The sequence below is a fragment of the Cibotium barometz genome, chromosome 49 (assembly GCF_041138505.1).
Source record: "Cibotium barometz isolate CiBa-2024 chromosome 49, ASM4113850v1, whole genome shotgun sequence".
In the NCBI taxonomy this organism is placed as follows: Eukaryota; Viridiplantae; Streptophyta; class Polypodiopsida; order Cyatheales; family Cibotiaceae; genus Cibotium; species Cibotium barometz.
The window spans coordinates 39,227,226-39,248,605 of record NC_141094.1 but is presented as its reverse complement, the minus strand read 5'-3'; the positions used below and the strand labels follow the sequence as shown (position 1 = coordinate 39,248,605).

At 44.5% G+C, this 21,380-nt stretch overlaps 1 protein-coding gene across 2 annotated transcripts in view; it reads left to right on the top strand.

Annotated features, from left to right (window-relative positions):
* Positions 1 to 20,146, top strand: part of LOC147610566 (Ribosomal protein S5 domain 2-like superfamily protein) — a 45,439-nt gene extending 25,293 nt beyond the window's left edge. Inside the window, exons 3-9 of one of the 2 annotated variants that reach the window (XM_086786037.1) lie at positions 9,460 to 9,560; positions 10,295 to 10,315; positions 19,006 to 19,069; positions 19,199 to 19,266; positions 19,373 to 19,505; positions 19,712 to 19,800; positions 19,928 to 20,146. In XM_086786037.1, the coding sequence (XP_086642163.1) occupies positions 9,460 to 9,560; positions 10,295 to 10,315; positions 19,006 to 19,069; positions 19,199 to 19,266; positions 19,373 to 19,505; positions 19,712 to 19,800; positions 19,928 to 19,957 (506 nt within the window). In that variant the 3' untranslated portion in view covers positions 19,958 to 20,146. Of the gene's footprint in view, positions 1 to 9,459; positions 9,561 to 10,294; positions 10,316 to 19,005; positions 19,079 to 19,198; positions 19,267 to 19,372; positions 19,506 to 19,711; positions 19,801 to 19,927 lie in introns of both variants that reach the window. The other variant, XM_086786035.1, reaches the window with a different exon arrangement.
* Positions 20,147 to 21,380: the final 1,234 nt, after the last annotated feature.

Here is a 21,380-nt window from a genome sequence, read left to right as displayed (position 1 = left end):
GCGGCCTGCGTCCGATGCGGCCACCCTATGGAGACACAGCGACATTGCCTTTGGGACTGCCCTCAGGCTCAGCAGATTTGGCTGCGGATGCTGCGTATTCTGGCCCCCCTCTCTCCAGAGGGTATGTTTACGTGGGGTGCCGCTGCTTGGTCGACTTCGTCAGGGCCTGCTATGGGCTATGAGATGGAGCAGGGCAGTCAGGCCATCAGCTTTATTAGGGGCCAGCCTCGCCTGGTTCCGGCACCGGATTACTCGTCCGCCAGCTGGACACAGGAGAGGGATTTACGATGGGAGCTCCTCAGCAGCCTCACCATCTGGTTCACCTGGAGGGCCCGGTGCTTCACGGCCTTTGAGGGGAGATTGGAGCCACCAGCAGAGACTGTTCGAGGGATTTGGCAGGAGTTGATCCACACCCTGCGAGGACAGTACGACCGCATCCGGGGAGACTCGGATGAGGCGATCTTACGGCGCCAGGCCTTTCATACCACTTGGCGCTGCGGCCCGTTCTACACCCTACACACGGGATCCCCCCGTTGGCACTACAGGCCTCCTGTTTGGCTCTTCCCCCCCCCCCATTGTATGATTTAGCCGTTCAGTCCTTTAGACTGATGTTTGTATTTTGCAGCACCTAGGGAGAGTCTCCCGGGCTGCCATGATGTATTCACTGCTCTTCTCTCTGTTAGGAGCAGGAGAGATCTCTTTTGTAGCCCTACGGGCGTTTTTTACATAACTAATGAAAGGATCTTTTCTCGGAAAAAAAAAATAAAATTGTATGTCGAAATTTGGGGCTTTTGATGTAATTGTGCAATTAAGCACTCATACATGCTGTATGATGTGAAAAATTACACATTTGGGCAAAATTGCAGCAAATTGCAGTGCAAATCAAGGGGCTTTTGTGCCGATTTGGTTGATTTGCATGCAGGCAATCGTATTTGATGCTGTGGATAATGTGTTGATGCCTTACAAGCACTCAATGTGCCTGTAAATCAAGGGGTTTTCATGTATTTGATGTATATGTGGCCAGGGGAAGCATCGTGAACACTCTGGATGCCTTCATGTGCGTCAATGTACCATGTATGATCAGCAATTGATCTTAAATCAAGGGGCTTTTCAAGTTTGTATGCTTGTTGAGCTTGGCAAAGCAGCAGGCAAGACATTTATGCCTTGAATCCTCAAAAATCAGCTTGCAGTCAAGGGGCTTTTGCCCAATTTCTGTTCGGGACTGTTTTATGCAGTGTTCGGGACTGTAAAAGTCTGATTTTTACTCATTTGGACAGCCAGGAGAGCATTTATTGCTATTGTACCTGTTGGTACAGTTTTGGTACAGATTTGTACATGTTTTGGCATGGCTGTACACTGATTTGAGTGAGGAAAAGGTTGAATTTCAGCTGCTATACTTGCCGGTACAGGTTTGGTACATCATTGGTGAGCACTTGGTACTGCTGTACAGTACTTTGGAAGGGCAAAAGAGCACATTTAAGGTGCTGTCCAAAATCTGCAGCAACCAGATTTTGGTGTTTTCATCACAAAAAGTGGGAGAAAAGTTGCATTCTTGCTTCCGCAGTGGGAGATAAAGCTTGGGAGAAAAACTGTGAGCACTTTGTGTGCTTTTGGTGCAGTGTTTGCACACTTGCAGGGAGTCAGGCATTGACAGGTTGCATTTTGCTATGGCAACCACAGGTGAGAGCTCTTCATTGCTTCACATCAAGAAGCTTGAAGGCTCGCATAATTATGATATTTGGCAAACCCAGTGCTACAATGTGTTGCTCCAGAAAAAGCAGCACAAGCCTATCAAAGAAAGGGGTGTGATGCCCGCTTCTCTTACTGCTGAAGAGTGGGAAGATATGGATGAGCTGGCAAGATCTACTATCATGTTGTCTGTGTCAGACTCATTACTTTTCAGCATTCGTGAAGAGAAGACAGCTTGGGGAATGTGGCAGAGATTGCAGGACTTGTATGCCCAACAAAGTGCCTCAAGCAAAGTGTATTGGTTGAAGAAACTCATAGGCCTTCAGATGAAGGAAGGGGCGTCTATGACAGCCCATCTAAATGAGTTTAATGGTATTGTCAGCCAGGTCATTAATCAAAAGTTGGCAATGGACGATGAGTTCAAAGCCACTTTTTTGTTATGCACTTTGCCAGAGAGTTGGGACACATTCAGGACAGCCACTAGCAATTCGAATGCTATGCTGTCATATGCAGATGTTGAGGGTGCTCTTCTTCAAGAAGAGATGAACAGGAAGAACAACTCTGTTGGAAAGTCCAATGCAATGAATGCACGTGGGAGATCCCAGCAAAGGGGTAAAAGCCAAGAAAGGGGAAGGAGCAAGTCTCGCTCCAAAAAGGATTTGGAATGCCATTATTGTGGCAAGAAGGGACACATTAAAAAGCAATGCTACAAATGGAAAAATGATCAAAAAGAAAAGGGAAAAGGCAAAGACAAAGAGAAGGATGAAGCCAAAGATGTAAAGCCAAAGGGCAAAAGTGGAGTCAAGATTGAAGAAATCAATGTGTCACATGCAGGTGGCAGTGAGGATGAGGTCCTATTTACTTCTTCACTTGATGCCCATTCACTTCTTACAGGTGGTCATGGTATGCACTCATGGATCATTGATTCAGGTGCCTCCTTTCATGTCACAGGTTGCAGAGACTTGTTTGTCAGGTACACTGCTGGCAATGAAGGAGTGGTTTATTTGGGTGATAACCATGCATGCAAGATTCTTGGCAGAGGTGATGTGAGGCTTGTATTTTCAGATGGCTCACAGCTTATGCTCCATGATGTCAGGCATGTGCCTGAGATCAAGAAGAACCTGCTTTCTACTGGACAGCTTGATGATGCTGATTATGTTACCACATTTGGTAGTGGAAAGTGGAAAATTAGTAAGGGCTCACTGGTTGTTGCCAGAGGCTCTAAGGTGGACACTCTTTACTTTATGCATGCAGGTGTTTGTCACCATGCTAATGTAAATGCAACCGAGCTGCCGGAAATTTCTATGTGGCATAGCCGGTTGGGACACATGAGTGTCAAGGGAATGGAGCAATTGTCTCGTTTGGGTTACTTGCCTTCTCTAAAGTTTTCAAGTTTTCAGTTTTGTGAGCATTGTATATATGGTAGGCAACTACAGTGCCCCCACAAGAAAGCTCTTGGACAGAAAGATGCTCAGTTAGAGCTTGTGCATACAGATGTATGTGAGATGCCTCAGCTTTCTTTGGGAGGGGCAAAATATTTTGTGTCTTTTATTGATGATGCCACACGCAAGGTGTGGGTTTATCCTCTTCGTTTGAAGAGTGATACATTCTCAGTGTTTCAGAAGTTTGTTGCTCATGTTGAGAATCAAACTGGCAAAACACTGAAGGCTTTGCGTTCCGACAATGGTGGAGAGTATATGTCCAAACAGTTTCAGGACTTTTGTGATGCTAAAGGCATCAAGAGGGAGCTCTCTACTCCTTATGATCCTCCACAAAACGGGACAGCAGAGAGGATGAACAGGACCATTCAGGAGAAGGTCCGTTCTATGTTGTCACATGCTGCATTACCTCATGGTTTTTGGGCTGAAGCTGTTATGACAGCCGTTCACCTTATAAACAGGTCACCTAACACGAGGCTTGGTGGGAAAGTGCCAGAGGAAGTATGGACAGGGAAGCCTCCGTCATACAAGCACTTGAGAGTGTTTGGTTGCGTTGCGTACGTGCACATACGCAGGGAAATGCGCACCAAACTTGATCCTAAGTCTCACAAATGCATATTCCTAGGATATGGTGACAGAGGTGAAATGGGGTATAGACTTTGGGATCCCATGAATAGAAAGATCATACGCAGCAATGATGTCATTTTTGATGAAACATGCATGTATAAGGAGCTTGCAAGGCAACAGGAGCCTGGCAGAGTCATCTTTGATGATGATGGACATCATGGACAACAACAAAGGGCTGTAAATCAGCCATTACAGCAGGAAAACCAGCCCTTAAATGGTGCTGAAAATGGTCCAAATGGACAGCCAGAGATGGCAGGAGATATCCCTATGGATATACCACAGTTGGAGGAGATACCGGGCATGATTTTTCAGCCTTATGGCATGGAACAGGAGCCACCTATGGGTGATACGCAGGCTGGACAGCAACCTGCAAATGATGGTCATTGGGTACGGAGGTCCACTAGACCCTCCAGAGTCCCTGACACGTTTGTTCCAGGGGTTGACTACTTGATGCTCACTGACTGTGGGGAGCCCTCATGTTATAAAGAGGCTTTACAGAGGGCAGACAAGGCTCTATGGGAGCGTGCCATGAAGTCAGAGATGGATTCTCTGCATAAAAATGGAACTTGGAAGTTGGTGCATTTACCTGCAGGCAAGAAGGTTTTGCCATGCAAGTGGGTATACAGGCTCAAAGTTGCATCAGATGCAAAGCCAAGATACAAAGCCAGGTTAGTGGCTAAGGGCTTCAAGCAGGAATATGGTGTGGACTTTGATGAGATCTTCTCTCCAGTGGTCAAAATGACCACACTTAGAGCTGTGTTGGCTTTGGTTGCGCATGATGATCTGGACTTGATTCAGATGGATGTGAAGACTGCTTTTCTTCACGGTGATCTCCATGAGGAGATATATATGCAGCAGCCAGAGGGTTATGCAGTAAGTGGAAAGGAGAAGCTTGTATGCAAGCTGAAAAAGAGTCTTTATGGGCTCAAACAGGCACCAAGAGAATGGTATCATAAATTTGATACATTCATGAAATCTCAAAAATTCAGGAGAAGTGACATAGATCACTGCTTGTACACCAAAAAAGCTTTGGATGGCAGTCTATTGATTCTCATTTTGTATGTTGATGATATGTTGATTGCCGGGAAATCTCGTAAAGAGATGGATGCTTTGAAGAAGAGGCTGCATGAAACCTTTGATATGAAGGATTTGGGTGATGCAAATCACATCTTGGGTATGCGGATACTTCGGGACAGAAATCAGCATGTGTTGTATTTGTCTCAGAAGGAATACATTGGCAAAGTCTTGCAGAGGTTCAATATGGACGGGGGGAAGAAAGCTAGTACTCCTTTGCCTCCATATGTGAAACTCAGTGCTCTGGACAGCCCACAGTCAGATAGAGACAGGGCTGATATGGCCAAAATTCCGTATGCTTCAGCTTGTGGCAGTCTCATGTATGCCATGGTTGCTACTAGGCCGGACATTGCATTTGCAGTGGGAGTGGTTTCTAGATACATGGCCAACCCTGGCAAGAAGCATTGGGAAGCAGTGAAAGGTGTCATGAGATACCTGAAGGGCACACAGGATATGTGCATTTGCTTTGGCAAACAGGATGCATTAGTGCATGGTTACACGGATTCGGATTATGCCGGTCATCCAGATAACCGGAAGTCTACTACCGGTTATGTGTTTACATTCACAGGAGGTGCTGTGTCATGGATATCCAGGATGCAGAAGTGCACTGCCTTATCTACTACAGAGGCCGAGTATATTGCAGCCACAGAGGCTTGCAAGGAGGCATTATGGCTATCTCGGTTAGTGGTTGATTTGGGCTATACAGGGGATATTCCATTGTTGCATTGTGACAGTCAGAGTGCCATTCAGTTGGCAAAGAACCCTGTCTTTCATGCAAAGACGAAGCATGTGGATGTGAAGTATCACTTCATCAGAGAGGTGATAGAGAACAAGCAAATTTAGCTTGTTAAGATTCACACGGATGACAACCCGGCTGATCTGTTGACAAAGAGTTTGCCTACGGAGCGGTTTGCTCATTGCAGACACTTGATGGGCATTGGATGAGGCCATTTTCAGCCTTGATATGGCCTTGTATATTATCATGTACATGCTGATTTTTTCTTTTCCTTTACTTAAGGGCACTTTGCCTTTAAGTGGGAGGTTGTTGGGGTAAAGGCGTTATGCCCACCCTTATAGTGTGTACAAGCCCATAAGTTATAGTACATAGTACACTTAGTACTTTTAATGTACTAAGTGCACTATGTGTACTAGTGCAATATACATGTGTGATAGGGGAGTCACACACTCATGCTATTGATGAGTTGACTTATCCCCACAACTCTCTCTCTCTCCCTTGTTCTTCTCTGTGTATGTCTCCCATGAATGAACTCTAACCCTAATTCTGTTTTCTCCCCATCAGAGATCTGCCAAAGTAGCATACATGGTAGTCACAGATTCATCCACTTCTTCACAGGATTCACTCCTCGTGATCACAAAGATGACTTCTCCAGAAGAGGTCAATGACACACCTGAAGCGGTGGAATGGGTTGGTGATAGTGGTGCTTCTGTCCACATGACCAATCAAGCCCATATCTTGGAGGACTACCAGACTCTCTCTTCTTTAGTTCGCATCGGCGACAACTCCTCGCTTCCTGTCACCGGTGTTGGTAATGTTTCTTTCGGTTTCTTTGCCACCTTACATGTTTTATATGTACCACGGATTTCCAAAAATCTGTTTTCAGTGTACAAAGCTTTTCGGAAGGGACTTGGTGTGTACTTTGATGATGAGGTCATTGAAGTGATTGATAGGAAGACTCTCTCGGTTCTTGCCAATGGAGTCCATGATGGCGGTCTCTACAAGATCACCAACTTTACTTCCCAGCTCACTTTCCCAGCAGTATCGGATGAGTCCTCTACTGCAACTGGATCTTCTTCTTCACACTTTGAAAGGAAGGCTGGTCTACCTTGGTGGGTTCAGCAACTCTTTAGAGATTCTGGTCTCATTGATGCACAGTTCCATAACCAGATCTCTTCCACTATCCGTGGACCTTGCCATTCATCTCGGGCTTCCACATCTCGTCACACAGTGAATTATGCTCTCATGAGTTCTCTCCAGGAGATCGATGAGCTTGAGAGTCCAGAGGAGGCTCTTTCATAGTCGCAGTGGCGGCAAGCCATGGAAGCAGAGATGTTCTCTATTGAGAGGAATCACACTTGGTCTTTGGTGCCACGGCCTTGATTGGTGTGAAATGGATTTTCAAAGTTAAGTTTCATGTCGATGGTACTTTGGACAAGTACAAAGCCCGCCTTGTTGCTCCAGGATATGCTCAGAAGGCAGATGAAGACTTTGATGAGACTTTTGCTCCTAAAGCCAGGTATACCACCATCAGGATTGCTTTGGCTCTGGCTGCACACTTCAGATGGCTCGTGTTCCAGATAGATGTCGAAACTGCTTTTCTTAATGGCGATTTAGAGGAGGAAGTTTATGTTGAGCAGCCTCCTGGTTTTGTGATTCACGGACAGGACACCCATGTGTATCTTCTGAAGAAGGCTCTTTATGGTCTCAAACATGCACCCCGTGCTTGGGATCAAAAGATTGATGCCTTCTTGTTATCTCTTGGCTTTGAGAGGGCATATGCAAACAACAATCTCTATGTGCTTCTTTCTGATGGGGATATTTGTGTCATTGTTTTGTATGTTGATAATCTCATCCTTTTTGGCTCAGATATTGAGTTGGTCACACAGGTTCAGTCCAAGCTTTCAGAGACATTTGAGATGACTGATCTTGGCCTTCTTTATTATTTTCTTGGGCTAGAGGTTTGGCAAAAGTATGTGAAGAAGGTGCTCTCATTTATATGGGTTATCAGACTGTACACTTCTCTCTTGTCACATGGATCCCTATGCCAAGTTATCCAAGGAGGATGATACACCCTTGGTGGATTCCATAGAGTACTGACAGATTGTTGGCTCATTGCTTTACCTTGCCAACACCCGTCCAGATATCTCCTATGCTATGAGTGTTCTTAGCCAGTTCTCATCAGCCGCTCGAAGGTCTGATTGGTAGGCAGCTTTGAGAATTCTTCGTTATCTTCGAGGTACTTCAGATTATGGCATCACCTATTCCAATGGTGCTGATTTGGTTGGTTTCACAGATTTTGATTGGGCAGGCTGCATTGATCCTCGGAGGTCTACATCTGGATATTGCTTCATGCTTGGTACAGGATTGGTTTCTTGGAAGTCTCAGAAGCGGAGGACTGTTTTTGCTTCTTCCACTAAGGCTGAGTACAAGTCCTACTTTCTCTCCTCCATTGAGGCACTTTGGATTCATCAGATTTTGGAGCATTTGTGCTGTGCCAACACTTCCTTGGTTGCCATCTTCTCGGATTCTAAGAGTGCTATTGCTCTGGCTTAGAAGCATGTGATACGGGGACGATCCAAGCATATTGAGGTGCATTATCATTTTGTACGTGATTGGATTGAGTTGGGACTTCTTCGGCTAGCATATTGTTCTACCAAGGACAATGTGGCTGATCTCTTCACCAGACCACTTCCGAGAGCTACTTTGGAGGTGTTACTTCAACGTGCTGGTATTGGACTGCCCCTCTGGTGCTGAAGAGGAGGTGTTGGAATATATATCATCTCCAAAGGGTCTACATGTACCTTTGCATGCTTATACTGGTCATTTCTATGAGGCCCTACATTGTAGGCATCACCGAGGATTGTTTTACCATTTATGAGTTTTTCTTAGGCATTTTATAGCATATTTATGCTACACGACTGTTGTCGGCCTGCTACAGCTGGACGACCAGCTCATATGAGGGATGTATAAGGGAGCACATCCTTCTCCTCATATTTCATCTCATTCTTGCATATTTGCTGGAGTTCATTGGCTGTTGCAATAGTCTCTTATGCTTGTAAGCATCTATGGGCTTCCCTCATGCTCATTTTCAGCAATATTCAATTGTCCACATCCTTCTACAGTTTGTGCTTTTGCCTACAACCTGTGTCTGCTCTTTCTTTCAGATCCGTGGGGTTGTAACAGTCCCTCCTCTTGCTTTTCTGCTTTACCTCACTTTGAGGATTTAATGTTACTCCACTCGAGAGCTGCATTGTTGTCCGCGTTCGCTTGGAAGTGAAAAATAATAAACAATTGCTGCAATCAATTTGCAGGCTGAAATCAGGAAAGTCCTAGATCTAGCTCTGACAAAGGACAAAGGTTGGCTGAACTGTGTGCCCAAATTGCCTTCTAGAGAGACTTGCTTCTGACTGTTGGGGTTTCTTAGGTGCTGAATGCTCTAAACATGGAGTGGTGGGTGCTTTAAATAAGGCCCCGGCTTCCACCAAGTGCAGGTCGGCCTGGCTGGACTACCAGCCCAAATCCATATTTGAACGCCCATCTCTGCTGCCTAGGCGCCCATATATACTGTCTTGCTGCTCATCTGCTGCCTGGCGCCCATGTGGTGGGGCTCACTTTGCTTCCGAACTATGCCTTTAACACTGCTGATGGTGATATGGGTCACATTGATCTCTAGTGGGGATGGCCTGCTACACTTCTGATAAAATAATGAGAGAATTTTGAGTGCACTTTCTTTTACTCTCTTGAAATGGGATCGACATGTCACAAAAAAATTGTAGTCTATTTCATTTTTATTGCTTAAATAGCTTTTGATGGCATGATGATTTTATGGAGGGTGCTAGAGCGTGATTTCACTAATCTGTGCTGCTCATCCTTTGTAAATTATATGTGTAGGCACTGCTGAGAGAGAAGCAGAATTTGTATTAAAAAGGACTTTGGAGCATATTGTTCTTACCACCATGCACCCTAATACAGCTATTTCTGTAATAATACAGGTAAGGTTCCCGTATGTGTGATGGTTGTTTTAAAAAAAGGCATAATTAATCTAAACCTATCACATATCTTTTTTTTCCTGTAAGTAAGCCATATTTTATTTGAAAGCTGCTTCTACCAAAGATGAAGCAATCCCGTGCGTAGGTCATGAAAGGACTTGAGCATTATAGCAGCACCTCAATCCTCTACAACTTAAGAGCATCCAGCATGGTGTGTCCCATATGGAATCGAGTCTCCATCCATGGATTGTCTAATTAAGGTTGTTAATTAATTGCTTCTGCGGCCCACCAGACTCAGACAAATTCTGGTGTCGATAGTGCCTATATTGTTCTATCTATGTCTACTAATGGCTTTATTTATTTTCTCCTTTTATTCAATTGAGCCTGGCAAGGCCCACATAATTAATTTAAAGTCCAGATAGGTATAGTAGACCTTAGGTGACCTTTAGAAGCAAACTTGTCAAAATTGGGATCTGAACTCAAGACCTGCATGATTATAACTAGACCTAACCACTATGCTACATGCCCCTTGGTGATTTTGGCACTGTTACAAAGGATTGCTACTTTCGATGGTATAATTTCTTTAGTCATTTTCATCAACCTTTCAAAAATCTTGTGGTAAAAGTTTTTAATTGGAGTCTAGCTCATTTGTTGTAGTGTTCATGAAATATGCAATACTCAAGAATACCAGTTTTTTGTCCATCTGTGCTAACGTCTCTATTGCTCACTTTATGCAGGTGGTGAATGATGATGGAGGAGTATCCTTTATTAATTGTTATTGGCATTGTAAAGAGCTATATAAAGATATCTACATGCATTTCTGTTTTGGTCCTCCCTGCCATGCTTCCTGTTGATCTCTATATATACCGAACAGACGGGGCAATGAGAGTTGGTGGTTCGAACAAAAGAGGGGATGACTGTTGTTACTTCTCTCTCTAGTAGCTATCAATCTTTCTCACAGCTTCTAAAGGAAGAAGTGGCTCAAGCAACTCTTACTCTGATGGAAGTGCAAAACCTGGTGCTATCAACCCTCATAGTAGACAGGGCATTTGAAATATAGTGCCCCTCAGTCTCATCTTCACCTATCTCCTGTAGCTGGGAGTTGCTGTGAGGGCTTTGTGACTGCAATCCCCACTTGCATCTCAGATGATGTAAGGGGATTCTGATGTCCTCATTAAATTATTTTTGCCATCCAAGGTAGAGTGCCTAGCACTTAAATCCTCTTTTCCTGTCTCAATGTGCAGTGCCTAAACTGCTCTATAAGTGCATGTAACGTGTTTTTTCCTAAGGAAGCTGACATCTGAATAGTACATGGCCATTCTAGATGGGAGCATCTCTGGCGCAATCCATGTCTTGTGGCTATTCAGTTGCCAAATGTCTGTTTTTTCATTTGGAAATGGTTTACGGGACACTTCATTTATGGGACACTTCATCATACTGTATTGGTGGCAGTGCATCAAGAGAGACATGTGACGTCAACTGCCTCATGACATGAGCATACCTGCAATTCTACCCTCTGCGAGGCTAAGTGCATAGATGATGTGAAAGCAAGAAGCCATGGTAGCTGGTCCGCCCTCTGTCTGCTAGGTGTCCCATCCTGAATATATACGTGACCAACTAAAATAAGGTGTCTGTGTGAAAGGGATGGGCTGCAAGCTTTGCTAGAATGATGTGGTTTGGGAGAGAAGGTTTAGTGTGTATGGGTTGTGATTCGTGAGAGCATGATGACTTGAAGTCTCTTCTTGGCTCCAGTCTGAAGGAGTGAGTTCTTCTGCCCAAAAAGCTGCCCCATACATTGCTGCCAGTCTAACTAGTGAGTCAATGTGACATGTACGAGTACTCAGGGCACAACCTCCAAGCATGGACCAACCGGAAGCAGGCAGTCAGGCAGCACATGTAGCATTTAGGACATGCGCTTGGGCCATGTGGCAGTCAGCCAGTGGACAGCTGTCAAACAGGTCGTGGGGACGAAATTATAGTTCACTACTGCCTTTCATCCTCAGACAGACGGCCAGACCAAGAGCACAAACAAGACTATGATCACAATGCTATGATGTTTTTTTCAAGAGCATCAGACTCTTTAGAGGAGTTCTTGCCATTGGTGGAGCATGCCATCAATGATAGTGTAGGTGTCAACTAAGAAGCCTCCATTTGAGGTGGTGTATGGTAGTCCCATTATTAACCCGATGACCTGAGCTCTTGAAACTTCCACGGGGTACTATGGTGTTGATCAGGTGGTTCAGGATTTGGACTAAATGTTGCGACATGTTTGGAAAGAAATACGGAAGGCACATACAAAGCAAGTCCGAGAGGCTGACAAGCATCATGGGATAGTAACTTCAAAGAAGATTGGGTATGTTTGAAGATCTCAGAGGCTCAAACAGTTCGGGGATATTCTTCCCAACTAGCTCTGAAGAAAAAAGGCTCATTCAAGGTTATCAAGAAGCTCAGTGTTGTAGTCTTCAAACTGGAGTTACCAAGCCATTGGAGGATGCATCCGGTGTTCCTTTCGAGCAACCTCGTGGAGTATCATGGGCTAGAGTTAAGCACTATCCTGGATGAGGATGAACCCAAGTTGGTGGATGACAGAGGATTACAAGAGGTCGTAGTACTAGAGCAAGTTGTTTTGCACCCGTATAAGCAGGGTTCTTGTCGGAAGCAACTACATTATCTCCTCAAGTTCTAGTTTGACGAGGATTAGTTCACAGACGAGTCTTGCCTATTGTTGAGAGGCTTATCAGGAGGCCATGCAGCTGAGGATAGCTACGATGCAAGTGGGGGAGAATGTGACACACCTACGAGTATTCAGGGCACAACCCACATGCATGGACCAGCTGGAGATCAGATAGCAGGGCAGTCAGGCAGCATGCATAGCATTAAGGACTGGTGCTCGTGCCACGTGCAGGGGGCCAGTGGATAGCTGTCGGCCAGGTTGGAAACAGGTCGTGGGCAGTCCTCGCCACGGGCCGGCACTATCTGAAGTGGCCGACCAGCACCTCGGGTGCATAGATATACATGCGCTAGAAAATCACCAAAATCATTTGCATTTCTCATCACTAGTCTTTCTACAGAGCATTTATATTAGTCTTTCTACAGAGCATGGGCTGGCCAGGAGATCTTCAGCAGTGTTTGGGCTGTGATTTTGTTGGGTTTTATGCTGTGTATGCACCCAGAGGAGTGCTAGTGATCATCAGTAGGTTACTGGGGCACTTTTTACTTCAGTTAGTGGAGGTTTTTTCCCCCAGTTTAGTTCATTTTCACTTATATGCAGTTTATAAGTGTTTTGGTCCACCCGGCACATTTATGGCCGGTCATGTGAACACTTATCCTTTAGGGGTCACTATCATGTGGCTTGTACTTCACATTTTTCGATCATTGAGATATCTACAGCAGTCGTGTTCACTCTCTGCTTGGTTTTCCACGCCTATTTGCTTTGTGTAAACCCTAACCCTAATCCCCTCCTGTCTTCAATTGGTATCAGAGCCATTGAAGTTTTACCTTTGCCCATTGCTGTACACTGCCTGCGCTCAGCACTACCCGTACATTCAATCGAAGTCACCTTCACCTGTGCGCCGTCAGTTAATCTTTACGCTAGCTGCCCGTACATCCAGTCGCACGTCGCCTTCAATCAGGTACTACAACAGGCGTCGCCTGCAGTTACGTACGTGTACCAGCCCCGTACTGTATGCGTACGTGTACCAGCCTCGAACAGTCAGCGCCGCCCTCCGCTTCAGTTCCAGTCAGCGCACGTGCATCAGCTTCGAAAGACTGCGCCTGTCATCAGCGCTGTTGTACTTGCTACGTACGCTTGTACCTGCATACAGCTCGACTGCAGCTGACGTGTACCTGCTGTGTATCTGGTGTTCCTTCTCCGTACAGTCTTCTGTACACACCTGCGCAGACAGCCGTACAACTGTCAGTACAAGCGACCAGCAGCATCTGGTGTTCCGTACTTGTTCTGTACCAGTCAACAGTACCTGCAGTGCATTCGACTCCATTTTCTCCTCCTGTTCCGTACTGTACCTGCTCGCCCAGTCTTAGCACTGCTTCCGTACAGTACCAGTCGACTGTACCTGCACAGTACAGTCAACAGTACTTGCTCTTTGGTGGACTGTACCTGCATGAGTACAACAATCAACTCATATCTCAGCTGGTAAGCATTACAGGCTTTGAGTTTTGGGCATTCTTATTTTTCTCTGTGAAAAATATACAGGCACAACAGGCAGATTTTCTAGCAAGAAAATATACAGTTTTTTGCACAGTTTGGGTGCAGCAAATTTGGGCATTTTTGGGGCATTTTGGCATTGTGTACGCCATTTGCTGCTCTACTCAGTCATTGGTGCATTGAGCTGCACATTCTAAGGATTCAGAGTGCAGGCAGATTTGGGTAAACTGTATTCAGTGGAGTACAGTTGTTATCAGGGTTTTTGCTATTGGTTTTTTGGTAAACAGGTACAACATTGTGCGTAAAGCATAATGGCAAATCAACAGCAAAGTGATGTATTCACATATTTGTCTAAGGAAGACAAATTGGATGGCACGAACTACTCCTTGTGGAGTTTTATGCTGAAAAATGTGCTTGTGGCAAAAGGTCTTTGGGATTTTGTTAGTGGTGATGAACCACGTCCAGGTCCATTGGCTCCAGAGACTCCTCCTCAAGGGGGTGCTCGTGGACGAGGACAACAGGTACAGGCTCCAGGACAGCCATTGCCTGTTCAGAGAACAAATGCTCAAAAGACATGGGATGCCAGGGATGCACAAGCTTTGTCACTCATTGCATTGTCAGTTCAGAGGTCTATTATACCTCATATTCGTTCAGCTGGCACTTCACAGAATGCATGGGTGACTTTGGAGCAAATGTATGCTGCTCGTAATGAGGCTAGGATCTCATTTTTGAAAAGAGAGCTGGAAAATCAGAAAATGAATGAAGGAGATGATATGTCTAGCCACTTGAACAAGCTGCAGGATTTGAGAGAGCAACTCATCAATGTGGATGAGATTATTCCTGAGACACAGCTTGTGTCCACCATCTTGCACTCTTTGCCAAGATCTTACTTGGCTTTCCATACCTCTTTGAACCTCAGCATGAGGAATGCTATTGAACCCCTCAAGTATCAGGAACTTGTTGCTCTCTTACTACAAGAGGAGCAAATGAGGAAGAATATGAATATGAACACAAATGCTGAACAAGCATTTACTACAGGTCAAAAGAGGAAAGGGAAATCTCAGCCAAAGAGTGCAAATCAAAATTCAGGTGATGGTGGTTCTTCACAGGATACCAAGAAAAGTGATGGACAGCCCAAGAAGAAGGACAAATGTCATTACTGTAAGAAGCCAGGTCACTACATCACGGAATGTAGGAAGAGGATTGCCAAAGAGAAGGCAAAGGAAGCTGGGATGTCTGTAAATGATGCTCCTAAAGCTCCTGCAGAGACTGCTTCTTTTGTTGAGGACAGGGATTACTGTTTCTATACATGCAGCTATGATGCCTCTTGGTCTTCACAGGCACTCAGTATGACAGAGCATGCATGTACTTGGTATTTTGATAGTGGTGCCTCAAAGCATATCACATCTCGCAGGGATTTGTTTAGTCATGTTAGCCCTGCCCCTGTTGGCAAAACTGTTCAGTGTGCCAACAATGCTTCATATCCAGTGTGTGGCATTGGGGAGATTCAGCTTACAGCCATTGATGGCTCCATTCTCCGCCTTACAGATGCCTTATATGTACCAGGGATAAAGAAGAATTTGTTGTCCATTTCTTCTTTAGCACATTGTGGAATGCAAGTCCACTTTGATGATGATAAATGCATGGTCAGAGACAAAGCAAATGCCTTGACCTTGATGCTTACTGGTACATTATGTCATGGACTTTATGAGTTGGATGCATTTCAGCCAGTGGATCAGTCTGCTTATCATGCATTCACTCTTACTCCAGCTATGGTTGATGCGGAGTTATGGCATGCTCGCATGGGGCATGTAAATTTTGGTAGTCTTATGCTTATGCAGCGACATAATATGTTTACAGATCTACCTCTCATGGAGAAGCCTCCAGATCACATTTGTGAAGGATGTATTTTGGGAAAAATGCACAGGTTTTCCTTCCCACGTGATCAGGCTCTAAGAGCAACTGCAAAGTTGCAACTTATACACAGTGATCTTTGTGGTCCCATGCAGACGAAGTCATTAGGTGGTTGCTTTTATTTTGCAACATTTATTGATGACTTCTCTCGTATTTGCTGGGTCTATCCTTTGACACAGAAATCACAGGTATATGATGCATTTTTGGCCTTTGTAGCACTTGCTGAGACAGAGTCAGGATGCAAAGTGAAGACTCTCCGTTCTGACCGAGGGGGGGAATATATGTCACATGTGCTGAATTCCTTTCTTGGGAGTAGAGGTATAAAACATCAGTATACTACTCCTTACACTCCACAGCAGAATGGGGTTGCAGAAAGGAAAAATCGGTCACTCATGGAGATGGCCAGATGTATGCTAAAGGCAAAAAGACTACCACATATCTTTTGGGTGGAAGCAGTAATGTGTGCTTGTCATATTTTGAATCGATGTCCCACAAAGGCATTGGTTTCTATTACTCCTTTTGAGGCTTGGCATGGCCGCAAGCCTTCTGTATCGCATTTTCGTATCTTTGGGTGCCTTGCATATGCACACATACCCAAAGAGTTGAGGAGGAAGCTTGATGATAAAGCCACAAAATGCATTTTTGTTGGGTATAGCCGTGAGAGCAAGGGCTACAGGTTATATGACCCACTATCCAGGAAGATATTCATCAGTCGGGATGTGATTTTTGATGAAAAATCAGAATTATCCATGGCTGGTTATGAGGCAAATCAGGCTGAAAATGATGTGTTTGAAGGTCTACTACCCATGGAGTTTCATTCCACAGTTGGTGATCCAACTTATGAGGGTACTGGACAGCCAGCAAATGATGTAGGTGGTGCAGAAATTCAGCAGCCAAATCAGCCAGAAGCTGAACCAAATATGGGACAGCAGGCACCACAGGTTAGACATATACCTAGATGGTATTTGAGGACATTACAGGACAGCCATTTAGAAGGTCCTCTTGCTGGTCGTACTCGTAGGGAGACAAGGACCAATGAGCATGCACACATCATGGATTTGAATCTGGTTATGGCAGCCAGTTTACAGGATGATGATGAGCCTGATTCATTCGTGGATGCACGAGATAATGTGCATTGGAACAAAGCCATGCAGGATGAGATTGATTCTATTAAAAAGAATCAAACATGGGATTTGGTTGATCTGCCCAAAGGCAAGAAAGCCATTGGTACTAAATGGGTCTACAAGTTGAAAAGACATGCAGATGGATCCATTGACAAGTACAAAGCCCGTCTAGTTGCAAAGGGCTATGCACAGAAGAAGGGCATTGATTATGAGGAGACATTTGCTCCTACATCCCGTATGTCGACACTTAGGTGTGTCATTGCATTGGCTGCACATCGTGGTTGGGTTGTTCATCAGTTGGACATAAAGACTGCATTCCTACATGGGGACCTCGAGGAGGAAGTTTATGTATTTCAGCCCATGAAATTTGCAGAACATGGTCATGAAGGGAAAGTATGTAGGCTGAAAAAGGCCTTGTATGGTTTGAAACAAGCTCCACGAGCTTGGTATTCAAAAATAGATGCTTTTCTACTCACTCAGGGATTTGTGAACAGTCCATCAGAGACCACTTTGTATGTGAAGAAAGAAGAGACAGATCTGCTGGTCATCAGTCTTTATGTGGATGATCTCTTGCTCATGGGATCAAATGATGACAAAATTGCAGCATTTAAAGAGATACTGCAACAGACATTTGACATGTCTGACTTGGGCCTTGTACATTACTATTTGGGCATACAGTTTGTGCAGGATAATAGAGGCATTGGGTTGTTGCAATCACGTTATGTTGCTAAACTTCTGGAGAAGTTTAAATTTCAGGATTGCAAGCCTATTAGTACTCCTATGGAGCCTGGGATGAAACTGTCACTACAAGATGACAGTGTTTCCTTTGATGCCACTACATATGCTCAGGCTGTTGGGTGCCTCATATACTTGTGTAATACAAGGCCAGATATTCAGTATGCAGTCTCTCAGTTGAGCAGATTCATGCACAGCCCACGGTTGTCACATTGGCAAGCTGTGAAGCGTGTATTCCGTTATTTGCAAGGTACCTTGTCTCTTGGGTTGCTTTATCCTGAGGGGGGTGACATGCAGTTACATGCTTACAGTGATTCAGATTGGGCTGGTGATTTTGATACCAGACATTCCACTAGTGGGAATTGTTTCTTCCTTGGCGCTTCATGCATTTCTTGGCTAAGCAAGAAACAGACCACAGTGGCCACTTCATCTTGTGAGGCAGAGTACAGAGCAGCCTACACTACTACTGTTGAGTGTGTTTGGCTGCGTCGTCTTATGACTGATATGGATATTTCAGTGGAGGAGCCTACACCTATCTATACTGATAGTCAGAGTGCCATTGCTGTGGCCAGGAATCCTGTGTTTCATGCTCGCACGAAACACATTGAGATTCACTATCATTTTGTTCGGGAGAGACTCCAGGCAAGAGATATCAGTCTGATCTACTGTCCTACAGATCAGAATGTGGCAGACATCTTCACCAAGGCATTACCACGTCCGAAATTTGAACCATTCCGCAATGCTTTGAATTTGTTTCCTTTCGGTGGATGATGTACAGTGATCACATATCACTCCAGGGGGGTTTGTTGGGTTTTATGCTGTGTATGCACCCAGAGGAGTGCTAGTGATCATCAGTAGGTTACTGGGGCACTTTTTACTTCAGTTAGTGGAGGTTTTTTCCCCCAGTTTAGTTCATTTTCACTTATATGCAGTTTATAAGTGTTTTGGTCCACCCGGCACATTTATGGCCGGTCATGTGAACACTTATCCTTTAGGGGTCACTATCATGTGGCTTGTACTTCACATTTTTCGATCATTGAGATATCTACAGCAGTCGTGTTCACTCTCTGCTTGGTTTTCCACGCCTATTTGCTTTGTGTAAACCCTAACCCTAATCCCCTCCTGTCTTCAGATTTGTCATCTTTATTTCTCAGTCATCTTTTAAACCAGAGATTCAGTTGTAACACTTCTTTCTTGTACATAATACAGATTAGTAGTTTAGGACTCTTGTGTGTGCTGTATGTGTTTTATTCCACTGCTCTCTTTCTATCTCTATAGTCAGAGAGAAAGCATTTGGTCTGTGCTTTGCTGAAAGTGTGACTGAGCATTGTCCCTCAACGGTGATACATATCATGTAGCTAAGTTGGCTGCTGATGCGGGTGATGAATTTTCTACCTTAAAAAGGCCACTCCCAATCAAGTGTGAGATTTCACTATCTTAAGGGTGTCATCCTCAAATGTAAAGGCGTATTATGTTTTGAAAAGAGAGCTCTTCCTTAACCTATCAAAAGCTGCTGGCTTGTGCTATAAATGCAGCTTGTGCTGCCCTTGTTGATGCTGGAGTTCCTTTAAGCGGTCTCATTGGTACCATACCTATCTCCCAGTTCACGTTCTTGTCTCATGCTGCACTTTTGGCAGGACAGTTATCCAAGCTTGATGTTCAAAATCTGTGTGCTGATATTCTTTTATGTCCTTTTTTTACAGCGGCGGTGAGTTGTGTTGTTGATCACGAGGGTGTAGTCTTCCTTGATCCAATGAAGAAAGAGGAAAAGGTGTATAGCATCCCCTTTTGGTGTCCCTCGGTAGAATATCACAATCTGCAATGTTTTTCTATATCATATTAGCAATGACCGCCCCCATGATTTGTTGTGTTCACAGGAGCTTCGTGGGCATGTGTGTCTCGTTTTTCCAGGCCGCGCATTATCTGTGGCATCAGTAGGGCCCCCAACAGTTGACAATGAGCCAACAGAGCGTGGCATTATTACCTCAGTCTCAAAAGGTGCCTTGTCTGGTATGAACTCTTTACTTAACTTCCGAGACTCAGGGCCTTCACACAGCAGTCTGCATTTAGCGGACAGGCAAGCGCGATATGGACGGGCATGATTGCCTGTCCATGAGCAGCCGTCGGTGGGTTATACCCCTAAATCACGTCTTTTGTGTTGGCATCACTCATTTGTATATATTATGAAGAATGCTAAGATACTGAGTTTCTTGCAGCTGATGATTATCTGAACTGCTTAGAGCGAGGCCGGGCAGCCAGTGTCAAGGTAGCTGAATTTGCAAGGTCAAGCTTAGAGCGTGCCCAGGTTTGCTTCTTTTGTGTGCTAAACCTTTGCAAATATGGGAGCAAGAGGTAGTGCATTTTTCCCCTTCTAGTGAGATGTAATGAAGGTGTTGTATGATCCTCCTAATGGGCATTCTGGTATGAGGCAGAGGGGAGTGGAGATGGTCGTCTCCAGTTAAGGCTGCGGGTGTATTCGGCTCCATGGCTTAAGCATAGGAATATTTTCTTTTCAGTTTCACAGCTGCTTTGTTTTGTGTATCAAATAGGAGAGCGTTCTTTAGCTATATTAGGGCATTTCGGTTGTAACTTAATTAAAAAAATGTGCAAAACTTTAAGATTACCCCCTAAACATTTGAACTTATGGGTTCTATGATTTGTTGTGAGAAATGTAGGATAGTCTTTTTGATTGCAAAAGGTTTTTAGGTTGTTATGCATGCAAAGCCATTTAATCATACACATCTGCATGCATGTATTAAGAAGAGGTTTATCGACACTAGGCATGGTGTCTAGGTTTGGTATTAAGAGGAGATTTACCAACTCTAGCCTTCGAAGCACCACAATGCTATGTTAGGCTTGGTGTGGCTAGGTTTGGCATTAAGAAGAGGTATACTGGGTCTCGCCTTTGAACTGTGAAGCAACACAATGCTATGTTAGATGTGGTGGCCACGTTTGGTAATAAGAGGTAACTTAGATTACAAATCTCCAGTTAGGTATGCCTTTAGGTAGATTTTAACCCACTACCTCCACTTTGAACCCACTATCTCCACTTTGGGAGGCATGGGTGCTACCATTGGCCTATAGCCTTGGTAGATGTGGTGTGGCCACGTTTGGTAATAAGAGGTGACTTAGATTACAAATCTCCGGTAAGGTATGCCATTAGGGTAGATTTGAACCCACTACCTCCACTTTGAACCCACTGTCTCCACTTTGGGAGGCATGGGTGCTACCATTGGGCTATAGCCTTGGACAGTTCATTGATTATGACTTGCAAAATGCATAAACAACTGCTTGATGTGGGCAACAACTGGCATGTGCAGATGACCTTTTAGCACAGTTGACATATTATGTGGAACATCTTCGGCACACGTGTTAAAGCAAAGCGTTTCTCCTGTCCTTTTTTTTTGAAAGTTATATCACCTTGTCTAGTCAATTTGAACTTGTTTCTTTCAAATTTCAATAATCAAAGGGAAAATGGAGGAAGGTGTAGCAGAGGTAAACAAGGTAGGGTGATAGCATGAGTGCATCTGCAGTGCAGTGTTAGTTAAGGAGCATCAATGAATAGTTCCAGTTGTTGCTTAATGCTTTTGTATTTGTTCAAGTGTGTGGTTAGAGGTTCACTTTCCTTCATGTTAAGTTTGTATAGGGTGGAGAGAAGACGAGACGAGTTGATGGCATGCATTAACAAGCTGTTGCATTGGTGTTGGGTGGTAGGAAGGTGGTGTTGGTGTTAAGGCAGGGGATTGTGAGTAGACTTAAAAGGAATTCACTAAGAGATTCCTCGAGGAGTAGTAGTCAAGAGATGAGTTTATGATGGGATCTTTAAAAAGTTTGTGGTGTGATGTCCCGATTTAATTTCCAAATGTGCGCCAAAACATAGCAGTG